Source organism: Notolabrus celidotus, chromosome 21, assembly GCF_009762535.1.
Source record: "Notolabrus celidotus isolate fNotCel1 chromosome 21, fNotCel1.pri, whole genome shotgun sequence".
Lineage (NCBI taxonomy): Eukaryota > Metazoa > Chordata > Actinopteri > Labriformes > Labridae > Notolabrus > Notolabrus celidotus.
In genome coordinates, this window is record NC_048292.1 from 20,991,446 (window position 1) to 21,006,621 (window position 15,176).

At 41.5% G+C, this 15,176-nt stretch overlaps 1 protein-coding gene across 4 annotated transcripts in view; it reads right to left on the minus strand.

Annotated features, from left to right (window-relative positions):
- dennd5b (DENN/MADD domain containing 5B) overlaps window positions 1-14,928 on the minus strand; it is a 71,220-nt gene extending 56,292 nt beyond the window's left edge. For 2 of the 4 annotated variants that reach the window (XM_034673536.1, XM_034673533.1), the window contains exon 1: window positions 14,438-14,927. In XM_034673536.1, coding sequence (XP_034529427.1) covers window positions 14,438-14,546 — 109 coding nt within the window. In that variant the 5' untranslated portion in view covers window positions 14,547-14,927. Of the gene's footprint in view, window positions 1-14,437 lie in introns of all 4 variants that reach the window. The other 2 variants (XM_034673534.1, XM_034673535.1) reach the window with 2 other exon arrangements.
- Between the last annotated feature and the right edge of the window lie 248 nt (window positions 14,929-15,176).

Sequence of the window (15,176 nt, forward strand, 5' to 3'; positions counted from 1 at the left end):
ACAGCTGATCTAAACAGAAACATCCGGGGTCACTGAGGCGATGAGGAGAGAACAGTTTCTTTCCTCAGGTATCAAATACTGAAGTTTGTTTCAACCCAAAATCAACGTCTCAGATACAGCAGGTCTTATTAACGGATCTGATGGTTTCAACTCCGCTCTTTTGGGTTTCATCTCCGTCTCAGCTCCAACAATCCGAATTCTTCCACAGCAGAAACGCAAGACTTCCATTTTTGACGACGCATCAATCTCAACAGAGCAGATTGAGCGGGACAGGAAGTCAGGCACCAAAACAAAATGAAAACATCTGGTTAATTTTCAGAATAAAACACTCTGTGTTATCATCAGATCGTATTTCACTTAACTACAACAACAAACCGTCATGATGAGCGGAACCAGGCCTGGAGTCAACAGGTCAGAGGTTTTCAGAGGACCAGAAAGGCAACATGGATGAGGAGAGGAGGAGGAGAATCCTTGATTCAGTAATTACCACAGGAAAACCTGGGTCACATGACTCAAACTATCGGGCGGTCACGGACAGGGATCTGGAGGAAGTCTGATGTAAAGGTACTCAAGTTTCCTTCTCAACAGTTTTTAGTGTCCCTGAAGTGTCTGTATTCTGTTGCAGTAAAGATATCTAACTATCTAATCCAGGGGTTCCCAAAGTGTGGGTCGGAACCCCCTGGGGGGTCAGGAGACTCAAATGGGGGGTTATGAGATGTCTTCCAGAATGTTTTTTTTTTTTTATTGATCTAAAAATAGTACATTTTACCCATTGAAGTAAAAAATATCGACAGAAATAGTAGCTCAACTTGAAATAAAAACTTGAAAATAGGAAATGTAATGAGTTTTCTGCCTTTCTTTTTGCAAGATGACTCTTAAGTTAAGGGTTAGTGAACAGTGAATTATCAAAAGCATCAGTAGCAGTAGTTTAAGTAAGACAGCACAGGAAACAGACACATGCTCATATAGGTAGGCTAATTCTCTGCAGACCAGCTAAATGAAGACACATTTAATGACTTTGAGGGACAGTGGCGGTTGCAAGTCTTTGGCACCTATATTTTTGGGGTCACAGGCTGAAAAGTTTGGGAACCCCTGATCTAATCTCCATCGCCACATTGGAACTCTTAATTTTCCCATCGTCCTGTGCTGCTCCGGTCAGATTTCAGATTTTCGTCTAGTCACGTTTCACCTTCACTCCGCCGGGAAAAACAATCCATCCGCTGGATCAGAAAAATCTGCTCAATCTCTCTAATCTGTCTCGACAAGTCCACCGAATTACATAACCTGATTCTGCGTTCAGTGTGTGTGTGTGTGTGTGCGTGTGTGCGTGTGTGTGTGTGTGTGTGTGTGTGTGTGTGTGTGTGTGTGCTTCTTCTGGGCGGGGCCGAACGTGAGCCAGAGTCCATCACACAGTCAGCGTGGATTAATTGGTGCTGATGTTGCTGCTGGAAGAGATTTGGTTTGTTGATCACGTTTAATCTGAGCGGCTGTGTGTGGTGACATAATGAGGCCGGGCCAATCCCCTGCTGTCCTGAGCCCCTGCTAATAATGCTAATAATGCTAATTATGCTAATTATCTGTGACTCGTTATTGGATAGCTTCAGTTTGATGTATTGTGTCATGAGGCTGAAGGAAAGGAAATTTGATGCAAGCATGAGTCTTTGCGGTCTGTTGTCTGACTATGGCTCGGCTCGTAGCTCCAGGCGGTCTGTAAGATCCACCAGTCGGGTATTTCTGCAGACGAGGGAGGTCACAGATAGGTGGCTTCATTACACACCTCACTGGTTTGATTCTCACCTTCCTGTGCAAATGACGAAATGGTTTGTACAGCCGTAGGGGAGGATGAGAGAGGAGGATGAGAGAGGAGGTGGAGAGAGGAGGTGGAGGGGGCGACGCAGAGATAATTCAATCTTTTTTCTGCTTCAACACAAACAAATAAAGTTTGCAGAGACTCTGACACAGACCGTCTTATCTGGTAGCGGTCATGCTTTGTTGACTCGGCTCTTATCACTCAGGCCGGAGGTCGCTGTGAGTTGGAGCTCAATCACGGAGGAATCGAAGTCCAGACAGTGTGCAGCGACCGGGCAGACAACACCAGCAAAACAACAAGTCTACTTCAATCTGTATCCAGTAAACGATAGTTAGTCCTGATTGTTTTCAATTTCCTGATTCAAGTGTTTCCATTAGTAGAATTTTAGGACAAAAGGTCTCGAGGCAAATTACACAATATTGACTCCAGTAGTCAAGAGGCTTAATTTAATGTTAGGACAAGATTATCTTAATCTATTAATGCATTGAAAGGAAAAATGCATATTAAAGCTAGAATCATGATGAAGGGGATTTATGAAATCTACCATGTTATTCTCTAGTTCAAATTTCAGTCTATTTAAAAAGTCATATACTGTCTTAATTTAAATATTGTATTTATTCACTTTACTTTTAATTTGTATTTATTTATATTTTTGGTTGATTATTTTATTATTCATTATTTATTTAGTTATTAATTAGATTTGATCATTTTTCCCAGTTATTTTTATCTTTTTTATTTTCAGTATTTTCATGTTTTATTCTGTTTATTTTAATTGCCATTTAGCAATTTAGTCTCTCTTTCTGGTTTAATATTTTAGTGTTTTATTATCTTATTAATTTTTATTATTTTGGTGAGTTTAATTTCCTGTGTTGAGTTTTAATATCTTATTTTACCTCCAGTGTTTCCTCATTAAGATGCGATGACAGCGTTTCCTCAGTTCATCAGCAACTTCTCTTTTATTATTTAATTTAGTTATTTTTATATCATGTTCCTAACCTTGTATATGCATTATGTGGTCTTTTTGTATTCTTAAATTATTCTAATAATTATTGAAGTTTATGACAAATGTCTTGAGGCAAATTACAGCAAATTGACTACAGTAGTCCAGAAGCTTAACTTAACATCAGCACAGATTGTCTTAATCTATTAATGCATTAAAAAGAGAAAACACACATAAAAGCTGGAATCATGATGAAGAGGATTTATCATATCACACAGCCGACTAGAATATCAATATTTTTGAAAGCAAACTCAGGACCTATCATGTAAATCACTAGTTCAAATTTCAGTCTATTTTAAAAGTTATATACTGTCTTTTTTTTAAATTACTATAAATACACATATCGTCTAGTTACTTTATTTTTAATTTGTATTTATTTAGATATATTTTGTGGATTATTCTTTTATTTATTTAGTTATTAATTTGACTTTATCATTTTTTCCAGTTATTTTTATTTTTTTTATTCTCAGTACTTTAATATTTTATTCTGTTTTATTTTACTTGTCATTTAGCAATTTAGCTTCTCTTACCAGTTTAACTATTCTCTGTTTTTTTATTTTGTCTATTTATTTTATTTTGGTGAGTTTAATTTCCTGTCTTGAGTTTAAACATCTTTTAAGTGTTTCCTCATTAAGATATCATGATAATGTTTCCTCAGTTTTTCAGCAACTTTTTTATTTATTTAGCTTAATTCTTTTTTATATCATGTTGTTAACCTTATATATGGATTGTTGGGGTGTTTTTGTATTTTTAAATTATTCTAATTATTATTATTTTATGTCCAGCACTTGGTGTTACAATATTGTAGTATAAAATGCTTTACAAATTAAGTCTGATTGATTCATTCATTGATAGTGTGATTGTGCAGAGTACCGCAGAGCGACGTGGACGCTCCAACACTGAGTGTGTCGTGCTCACGATGGCATCAGCAGTGAGTCATGATGTGATGTTTTTATCACCTCGGCTGCAGACATAATCACTCCAGTTAAAGAAGCAATAACACCACTAACTGTTCAGGTTATTGGCTTCAAGATAAGGGCTTCAACATGAGGTGTTTACTTTCTGTATCAAGCTCCTCTTATGATTTCCTGAACTATAAATCAAATTTGAAAAGTTTTAAAAGTATAATTAACAGTTCTGAAAAATAGACATTCAAACGCGGAGCTTTATTCCCTACTTTCTTAAATACGAAAATAAATTCAACCCAAAATGAAAAGCAGAAATTTAACTTACTTTATTCAACACTGTTCTATTAAGCTGCAGATTTTTGGGGGGCATGGCATCCAAATGGGGCGTGGCATTGTTAGTGACATCACTACAAAGATGCCTAACTAATTCTCAGCCATGTTGCCTTCAGGTAACATTGGAAATATGAAAACTATGAGTTTACACCTTCTGTTCATCATATTTACAGTAAAATAAAAACACAAGTGATAAAATAAAAGTTGTTTTAATTTTGTCACATCGAGCTCCATGCTCAGGTTGCGTGTTCCTGCAGAATCTAAATGCCTTCAGAGCTCAGTTAATCCGGCGCTGTGCTGTTTATTAGCCTGAAAATTGTTTATATAATAAAAATATTTTTCATCTCAGCTGTGTAATGCTCTGTGTGTGTGTGTGTGTGTGTGTGTGAATCATAATCCAGAGTGTGTCCAGCGTGTCTCACAGTCAGCAGGGTCTAATCTGTCATGAGGGGCCTTAGTTACCGCTGTGTAACCTATCACAGTTATGTAAGCAGCTTTACAGCCTGACATAACACCGCGCTGCACGCCGCTGCACCGCTGTGTGGGCCGGTGTCATCTCTGTGTGTGTGAGGTGTTGTGTTACAATCAGCAATCAATGAGAACAAACACAAGCTTATTTATCACTGAGGCTTCAGTCGTGGTCAGGAACAGGATGGCTTGTTTTCCCAGAGTCATGACCTCGCCGTGTTTCTGAATCACCTGATGCTGAGTGCAGAGAGAACAGGAACAACCAGAGGTGAGACGATACAGACAGCTCATGAGACGAGAAGAGAAGCAATCCTTCATTGGAGCGAAAGTCCATTTATAAATCTTTGAACTCATCATTACCTCGTACTGACTGAGGATGAATCACTAAATGCAGTTAACACACGAACATCATGTAAGCTCACTAAAAGGTTCAAAACAAACTCAGTGACTGATTTCTCCTGAGTCTCTGCAGACCGTCTATCTCTGCATGAACTCTGAGTGAGCTTTGAACCTCTGCAAACAGAGACTGACCAAATATTCCTCCAAGCTGCTGCTGCAGGAAACAACCCAGCATCCAGGATTAACTTGTGGTCAGAATTGTGCAGCTTCTACATGGACGCCAACACCGCCACAGAAGTTAAACTATCAGGACAACAAGCACGCTTCACCAAATTATACCGCCAAATTCCACCAGATCCGTCTCCACTCCATCACAGCACCGGATCTGATAGGTTTCTACTCTAGTCAATGTGTTAACTTCCACTGGATCCGCTCCGTTGCATTCCGTCTGTACATTACTTGTGTGTTTGCATTCAGCTGCAAATTGTGCTCAGTGACAGCATGATGTAAAAAATCAGTCTTGTTCTGATCGTTGAAATCGGGATCGGGACATGTTGTCTCATGCTGCTGCAGGCTGCGTTATGACAGCCTCAAGCTACAATAAAGAACTCAATGACATTTCTAAATCTACTGCTGAGCGCCTGAAGGACGTGATGTGACATTCAGAAGCTCAGAGAAACAACCGGCCGGGTTTGGAGGAGTAAATCTGCACGTTGTGTTAGTTTGAAGCACAATAAATAAGTGAGTTTAAATCTGAGGAATAAAGACGACCCTGAACCATCACGTCCTCTCTGAAACCCCAATCTGCTCCCTCCTCTCTTTTGTCTCTGTCCTCTCCCACAGAGAGAGCATATGGAGCTAAGGGCCAAAGGTCAGCGGGGGGAAGAGGGGGTGAAACGGGTCCTCACGCCTCCAAAGATCAACCGCTCATTTAGCTGCTGCAGACGCTGAGCAGCTCGCAGCATCCTCAGAGGTCGTGAGGTTCCAGTAGTCCATCCATCATCATCTCAACCCCTCATCCCCTAAACACCCACCCCTCATCTCCGGACCCTGATCTTTGTCTTGAGCACATGGCAGCCACTCCAGCTCTGAGCACGCCTCAGCCCTGACACTTGACTTCCTGAGAGGTTCAGGTCTCTGTCAGGACCTTCAACTTAATCCTTCACTATTGTTATCTCCGGCTTCTTCCAATGGAAGGACGTCCAGTTCTGAGACGCTGCTTTAAATGTTCTGCAGAGTCAGACATCTCGCTTTGCAGAATCCATAGTCCTTCAAAAAGTTCAACAAGACTCAAACTCAAATGGGGCATTCACAACAAAAGCGCATGAAATCATTCGTGGTTGTGAATTACATGAAAAGTCACGGGTAGAGGCAAGTTTTTGTCCGGCGGTGCAAATGACGCAAGTGTTGAACATTTAATTTTCTTCCTCTTCCTCCACGACGATGAACAGACCTGCTGTGCGCTCTGATCCTGGACTGCATGATCTGAAGTAAACCCATGGAGGCGGGGCAAATAAATCTATGTAAACATATAAACAAAACTTTAAACTCTTAAACTAAACCTGCTCTAACTCAAGATTCATTGGATAAAATACAAATTCCAAGCTGTAAAGCTCGAGCTGCCAAGAAGCAGAGAACCTAAAAACAAGGGGTGTAAGGATATATCACAAGACGGTAAAAAGTCAGTACATATAAGGGTGGATTAAAATCGAGTCAACAAAATTTGTATTGTGACATTATTTTTAATTGTATCAGGGGCTATCTGCATTTCACTCCGCTTATTTAACATCAGGAAGTCCCTTGCTGCTCTCTCATCACTTGCTGAGTCGAGCGTAACAGACATGGAAGGCAGCAGGTGAAGACAGAGCAGTTCAGGATGCTCCTTTGTGTTTACAGTCTGAGCTACGCCCAGCATTTTGTCTTTCCCTGATATTCCTCAAGAAAAACATGTCAATTCAAAGCCAGGAGCATCAGCTACACTTCAGTTTATTTTAAGAGATTTACCTTATTTGATTTAATATTTAAAACTTTCATTTGGGAATCGTTCACTTTCCAGTTCCCTATTTTATAAATTTTCCCACAAGGTTTTTTTGTATGGTAATTTTTAGTTTTGTTGCAAGGTCCGGAAAAATGTGTGCAGTGGTTTCATTTGAGTTCCAACACACCTTAAAAATGAAAAATGATAGCTTTGTTTACAAATAAATATAAGAGGAAAAATATAGATCGCAACTGTCCATATCTGAGAATTGAAATAAAAGAATAGTTATTTAAATTTTGAGTTCAATCCAGTTTTCTTGAAAAACGTTAGAGAATCGTGGGTTGAGTGTATCCTTACATCCCTACTAAAAACTTTATTTGTTTTTTATTTGTTTATGTTAATTTTCTTTAATATGTGTACATATATCTATGCCTATGTGCATAATTATGAATGTGTGTATATAGGTATGTGTATGGTATATGTTTCTGTCATTAGACGAGTTACAATGTTACAATGTTACAATGTTACAATGTCATTTAGCAGACGCTTTTATCCAAAGCAACGTACATACGAGTTGCTATGTTCACTGTTTTTTGCGGTAAATAATCTGACATGTTTGTTTTTTGTCTGAATTTGTTTGTTCTGCGTAAAAAAATTTTTTTTTCACAAATAGAAGTGACTGACAAATCAGAAGATAACTACACCAAGCTCAATCTTCATCATCGCCCTCCTCTACTTATCTATAAGTAAGTTATTGTCTTCTGTGTGGGTTGAGCTCACATCTAACGTCGCTTACTGTAACTTTAAAACAGCTTGTTAAAGTCCACTCACTCAGGAGTTGAAAGCTTTGTTTGAAGAGAAATAAGCCTCCACCTGACCATCTGATGTCAACATCCAGATTCAACTGTCATGAACATCCGCTCGAATAAAAAAAATTAACTTTATTGTTTTTTGATCAATCAGGAAGCCTAGAAATCTGACAATCAGATTTACAACACTGGGTCTCAACTTGATTTCCTCTGAACCCCTCTTGGATCGTAGAAAAAATAGATGCATGATGGGTAAAAAGAAATGTTCTGACAAATAAAGTGAGAAAAACTCCAGTGCAAATTTAGCTTGCTAATCTCCGAGCAGACGAAGCATCGTGTCCTCCTCTGAGATCTCTGGTGGCCCTGTAGTGGGACCTAGACCACAAGTTGGGAACCAGTGAAAAGGCAATTTCCTCCTGTTTGTCTTCATTTCTATCTTTATCATCAACATTATGACTGTCTCATATTTTTATTGTCTCATTGTCTGTATTTCTACATTTTAAAGCCACTACTCCCTCTTTCCACATCTTCCCTTCCTCTCTTTCATCCATCACATCTCATCCCTCCTTCCTCTCTTTCATCCATCACATCTCATCCCTCCTTCCTCTCTTTCATCCATCACATCTCATCCCTCCTTCCTCTCCTCCTCAGTCCATCTCTCTTTCTGGTAGATTTGAGCCCCTCGCTCTCTGCTCACCCGGCTGATGTTAAGCCTGTTAGAGTAATCCTTTCAGACAGCTCCTCCAGGCTACACTGACTGAATCGCTGTAATGTAACACACTGCCAGGCCAGGTCACACACACACACACACACACACACACACACACACACGACTCCATTCTCCGCCCCCTGCAGGGTTTGACCAGCGCCCTCCTCCTGTCCTCCTCCATGAAGCCTTGTTTGATTTAGAAACTCTATCATCACAAACTTTAAGTGTTTCCATCATTGTTTCCAGAAGTTTAAGTTTCTGCCTGCAAAAATTAAAACTTCTTTGTTAACCTTTTACTTCACAAACCAAAACAATCGACAGATATGTCAGCAAGAGGCTAATTGTTTGTTTGGCGTATAGCTTCATCTTGTTTACTACTCCGCTTCCTTCTACGAATTCATGCTGTTATTTCCATATCGAAGCCCGTGCAAACTGTGGACGGAGACGCACTTATTTCAACGGCAACTGTCACTCATGCTTTCTTCTGTTATCTGGAATATTATCGTATTATTATGGACATTTTGTGGTGTTTAATGACACCCTACAACCACAGTCAGACTGCTGTGCTACATTACTACCAGGTGCTAGTACAAACAAGAGAAAGTAAACATTTTTAAGACAAGACAATCGTCAAATAAACTATATGATTCTTTATTATTCAAATATTCAAAAATTGTTTTAGTATGAATTTACAGGTTTTCATTTGTTTTAAAAGTCCAGTTGAAGTCGCACTAACGTAATGAATTGATTTTTTAACATCATGTAAAAGTGGTGCGTTCAAAAGCCTTTTTCAGGAAGTAGGGTTCATCAGTGCTTAAATTAGCATTGTAACTAGCGCACACCATTATCTGCCCATTACCCAGGCATAGCATTGTTAGCATAAGTCAACAGGGACATGCATCAGTGTCATCATTAGCATACGTCAGAGGGCAGCAGTGCTAGCATACAGCCTTTGTGCTAACAGACCCTGCGTGTGGACAGATGGTCCAGACCGGAGGGGAGCTTTATCTGCTCAAATCCTTTTGTGTCCTGCAGCAGGGAGGATGCTCCCACCTAACACCTCTGAGCCCCTGTCAGATCCAGAACTGTTCTCAACAACTGTCTGCAGGCCATCCAGAGTCAGGGTAACAGGTTCTGGGGAAAGGTGATGTGGAGAGGTGAGAAACAGGGTGAGGAGGATGCGAGGATTTACAAACTTACGGCCTCTGATTTGATCTACTGAGAGTTTAAGTTTTTAACTTATACATGAGGTCACGTCTGATGTTGTAAAAGATACTCACTTCAAACCTGAGAGAGAGGAGAGGGAATCTTTACCTCTCTGACCGGAGTTACTGACTTGGTTGGAGCTGGAGTCAGCGAGGTCGCCTCTCTCTGAGGTGCTAATAACTCATTAACATCAGTTTCAAACCGAGGATAAAACACCAACAACAGCCGGCTAGTTCAGAGCGAGAGAGGAACCAGTGACATTCAGGTGGGGGGGGGCATTCTAAGAGGAGGGAAGGTGTGAAGGAAAGGAGACAAAGGGAGGAAAAGACGATGAGGAGGACTGGATGATTCAACTATATATTAATGGGATTTCTTTCTGCATATGAAGACATCTGTACGTCACATTTCAAAAGAGCATTCTAAACTAGTTGTTTATTAAAGTTTAACTTGGTGACGTCATTTCGTTTTCATTCTCTGCACGGATAAAAGATTGTTTCCTGGACCTCTATTGCAGAGGAGTGAGACATCTTGCATCCTTACTATCTTTGCAGAGAGTGGTGCATGGGAAACAAAGACTGAGATGCAACAGGTTAACAAAATATGGCAAAATAAATTCCTGGAGTGAGACATCTTGCATCCTCAATATCTTCGCTGTTGCTCATGCAAAACAGCGGCAACATGGCACCAACCGATGCAACACTCAACGCTGCAAAGACAAGATCTGTAAACTGGAACATGCTTTTCACGAGAGCATGTCCGCCCAAATTTAAAGCCACACTGTGAGAGTTTCACATCTTCAGTCCCTCACATTAAAATCTTTACCTGATAACATCTTTCTCTTCCTCCTGCCCCAACACGAAACACTGAAGCAAATTTTTACCACACTACTATCCCTGTCCCATTAAAGTTACTAACCATAGACTCTTCTGGAGTCCCTGAGCTCCCTTGTCTCGTAGGTTCCTCTGGATCTCTGCTGCAGTGGATGTGCCAGACTCCAGCTGCTGCAACTACTACTATCCGTCTTAGCACTATCATCTCTCTAACTTGCTAAATGCTGCAAAGTGCTCTGCTCATGGTGGATTAAGATGGTATCAGACTGAGTCCTGTCTGTAAGATGGGACTGGATCTTATCCGGTCTTGATGTTGGGTCTTTGTTAATAATAGAACATTTTTCTCTCACATCCTGCGGGACGGTCTGATATGAAGCTGGTATGTTAACAGCTCTCTGGCGACCGTCACCACCAACATGGCAGCGCTGACCTCATATCTCGCCTACAACTGGAACGCCAAACATCCCCCTCCTCGAATTAGCTCCTCTCACCTTTCATCCCCACAATGCTGCCACCCTCGCCGCCTCTGTCGTTAGAGAGCGGGAACTATTTCAGGCTCTGTGTGCCAGCCGGGGAGTATTTATACCACGAAGGTTCAATGGCATGGTATGTGGACGGTGTCTGGTGTGACAAGGAGGCTATTTACGGGAGGACTTAGAGCAGATTATTAGCATTCATGCTAAGAGCTAAGTGTCCAAACGAGGCAGGTTGGAATAAAGATTGATACTGTAGGAAGAGACGACTCGCTGGAGGAGCCTGAGGCAGGTCTACAGGAAGTCTGGCCCTCTGACTACAACAATGGGCTGAGGGAAATAAGGCCACACTGCCACACAAAGAGCAGGGAGGAGGAGGAGGAGGAGGAGGAGGAAGAGGAGGAGGGGGGTTTCTAAAATAAGCAGAGCATAAACAGCACTAAATGTGGGTCACTGCAATTATCTCTGCCTTTAAATCAGAGAAGAAGAAATATGTGGGGGTGAGGACAACAACGGGACCACCAGAGGCAACATGTTGATATGAGGGGGGAGGAAGAAGAGGATGAGGAGGAGGGGGGCAGCAACAGGCCTGATCAGAATTGTAAATGATCTGTGGTGGAGTGTGGACGGGTAGAGGCAGACGGAGGGGGGTGACAGAGGCGTGGGGGTGGGGGCAGCGTTGAGGTCTTCACGTTCAGATTCATCTTCAGACTGTGCAGATTCAGCTTCACATGCAGATTTCTGTTTAGAGATTACCCCGGCGGTGACTTCTTAACTTGGCTTGTCGTCAACTCATGCACAAACCCACACAAACCCACACAAACACACACAAACACTCACAAACGCAATCTCATGCACACACCAGATGCTCAGCAGGTTAAGGTGAAAGATGTCAGAGGCGCAGACAGCCAGATATATGGACTCAGGATGGTTGAAGATTATCAGAGTCACCTCAGAGATTTTTATATACACACACACACACAAACATAAACACATGCAATCCTTCCAAATCAACCAGAACACTTCCTCACACACGGTGCAGTCGAAACTCTTATCCTTCTTCAGCTTCTTCGTCTTTAATATTTGAGATCAGGCGGACGTAGACTTTGCTTTTCTGCACTTTGTCCCTGAGACTCATTTTACACGGGCACACGCTGTGACGCAACACAGAGAGCACAATAAACAACTCTCCTCTGTGGTAACGTGGAAGAGCTGTCACTGAACGGGAAACACAGGAGCGGAGCCAATGAGGGAATTGACCTGCTGCAATGCCACAGACTTTATAGAGCAGGAGGAGGAGAGGTGTGCAGAGTAAAGTGACTCCAATACGGCCTGAAATGCAGAACCAAGTAATGCACGGATCTGATGTCATAAACGACAAACAACCCGGGAAATCATGATCTCGATTTCTCTTAAAATCTGCAGCCAACAGAGCGATAAAACATCCTGCACTGATCCAAATATGAGAAATATTTTCTCTTGAAACACGTCGACTTCATCTTAAAGTCGAGGTTTAGACAGTTTGATGCCTGTATGAATGCACAGTCTTTCCTCACCCTGAACCACTTCACTTCAGGGTCCTGCTAACCCTGTCGGGATTCCAATCATTTGTAAAGGGTAACTTCTTTTCAACGTCTATTTGAAGACGCTGATTGAATGTTTGTGTTTCAACCAGATTTCCCCGGGAAATCTGCTTCTGTCCAAGAAGCTAAAAACTGCAGTTCCTTGAGCGTCCACTAGAGGCTGGCTCCAGAAGCACCGGAAACCACATACACACCAATTCAAAGAGTGGAAATAAACATGTTTAAAGCCTGGTTCATAAAACAGTTTTTTTGTCTGAATAGCTCATTTCTCTCTCGGCACACACTGTACGGGGTGAAATTATTACAAATCATTATTTTTTAAGATATTAAACGTACGAGTTTTGCCCAAATAAGGGCGTGGCTGACTTGATTGACAGGCGGGGACACTGTAGCTGTTAGTGAGGAGGCTAAAGGCCCTCTTTACCTAACTCTAGCTCCACAGAAGTTTGGTTGAGTTCAGAATTTTCAATATGGCACCATCCATGTTTTATCAAATATATGCTTTCGTCACAGGGTTCTTCACACATATGAACCATGATTTTGCAGTCCCATCTTGTGTGTACGCAGCTGAAGTGTCTTGATTACAGTACAATCACAGTCGACCACGAAGATGACAACGGGAAGCAAGCTAGCTTTAACTATTGCTGCCATTTGCCTTGTGTTGATCTATGACGTCAGAATCCAGGTATCTTTCTTTTCGTTGTCATATCTGACAAGCGTATGTAACAGCACATGTACAGTTTTCCTTTTACTTCTCCAGTAGTGAACTTTTCAATCTGTTCCCTTTATGGAGCACCAGTTTGCAGAGCAGGCGCCCCATGTACAAAGTCTACAGTCCTCAACACACTGGTCTGCCGCTCTCATGCTGTCCTTTCAAAATAAAGGCACAAAGCCCCAAAAAGTATCTAATAACACTAAAACCTGCTCCCTTTATGATGCTTCTGACTGTCATTTTAATGTTCCACAGCCCGTAGTGTCATGTGTTATAAGAACTTGTCTTTGCAGGTTTGCAGACATGTTTTACATTACATGAGAGTAACTTGAAAAAAACAGGGTCATCAGTCCACCTTCTACCCCTAGAATAATCAACTTCATACCTTAAAGTATGTTTTTTGATACGCTGACATATAGCACGATGAATAATGGTTAAAATGACGTCCAGAGCTGATTTCCGTTTGACTGAATCCTTACGCAGACAATCCTGTGGTTTATTTTTAAGACGAAGTGATTTAATCAAATGTCAAAGTCGTGGAGGGTGCTCATAACAGTTTCTCTAATCAAAGCACACGGTGTCTGCTCCATATCCAAATATATGCAAAAGCAACAAAACCTCACATGAATCTATGTGTTTGTGATATTCTTCAACATTGCAGCTTGGCATGTCACACTCTCCACTTTATCAGGTTGTGTGCAGTTCAGCAGAGCACAGGAAGCTTCAATGAGATAACAAAATTAGGCAGGATAACATCGAGCTTTCTGTGTTGGCTCACACAAACCTTAAACGGCACAGATCCACAGGTCAAAGGTTCTGCTTAGGCTCCAAAATGTCACATAAACACTGTTCAAAATGTAATCCTGCTGATTCTACATCATTGTTTTTATTTACTGACAAACTCTGGGAATAAAACCTTGAGTTGTGAATTATGTGACATGCTTTGGGGGGTTAAAGTGGCTGTGAGGTTTCCTGGCAGATGGCTGTTTAATATGAGTCTTGTTCTCTTGGAGGTTTCTGCCTGTTTAATCAAGTTTTCTGTTAATTAACTCATGTTAGGTCTCATGCAGCAAAGAGTGCAATCACCTGCCCTGTGTGCAAAGTGACCTGAAATCACTTCTCTAATGATTGTTGCCTGATAAACAATACATGGCTGACTGATTAATACAGTTGGATTTTAATCGATATTGATCTTAAAGTGTTTTTCTGGAGACTGTTGTGTTTCCTCTCTCCTCCAGTCACTTCAAACACACATTAAAGCTTAAATAAAAGCTCCTACCTGCTAGTTCATCCGGCTCCAGTCCAGTTTCTGTGTCTATCCCACAAATCACAAAGTAGTGGACCAGGCGGCAGGGTGCCGCGCCGGACCCCGCGGAGCTCCCACTCATCCCGGCTTCAGTGTGCAGCTCTGTCCGCTCCTCAGAGCTCCACGAAACACATCTCCAGGAAAACAAAGAGCAAGTGGGAACAAAGCTAAGCTCGGGTAAAAAGCTCCTCTCTCGGGTCCTGGTGGGGAAGAAAAGCGTTTTGATGCTCTGAAGTTGTTTTTAAGTGTTGCTCTCTTTCAGCGGACCGTGTGCGCGGAGCTCCCCGACACACTGCTGCCTGCTGCGGGGAGAGAGAGCAGAGTCTCCGCCTCAGCGCCTCGGAGGGCGGGATTTTCAAATCTGGTGCTGAGCTCAGATCATGGAGCAGTGTGTGTATACTGACACAGAGTGGAAGGTTTTTACATTACACTGATACTTTTTAATGCTTCCATTCAATTTCAGAGGCTACTTTAGATAATGAGGTTCATTTTTGAATAAAATGTTATCAAATCAGAGGTGTACGGAAGCCCAAAGCGGACAGGCAGTCATACATTTTTAAAATCAGTTTCCGAGTGATAACAAGATGTTTCAGTTATTTCTGGATCACAAGCCAGAGAAAACATGAGACATGGTTGATTTCTATAAAATAATCATAAATAAACTCATTATCACTGAAAAACTGAGCAAAATGTAAGGATGCATGTCAACCTA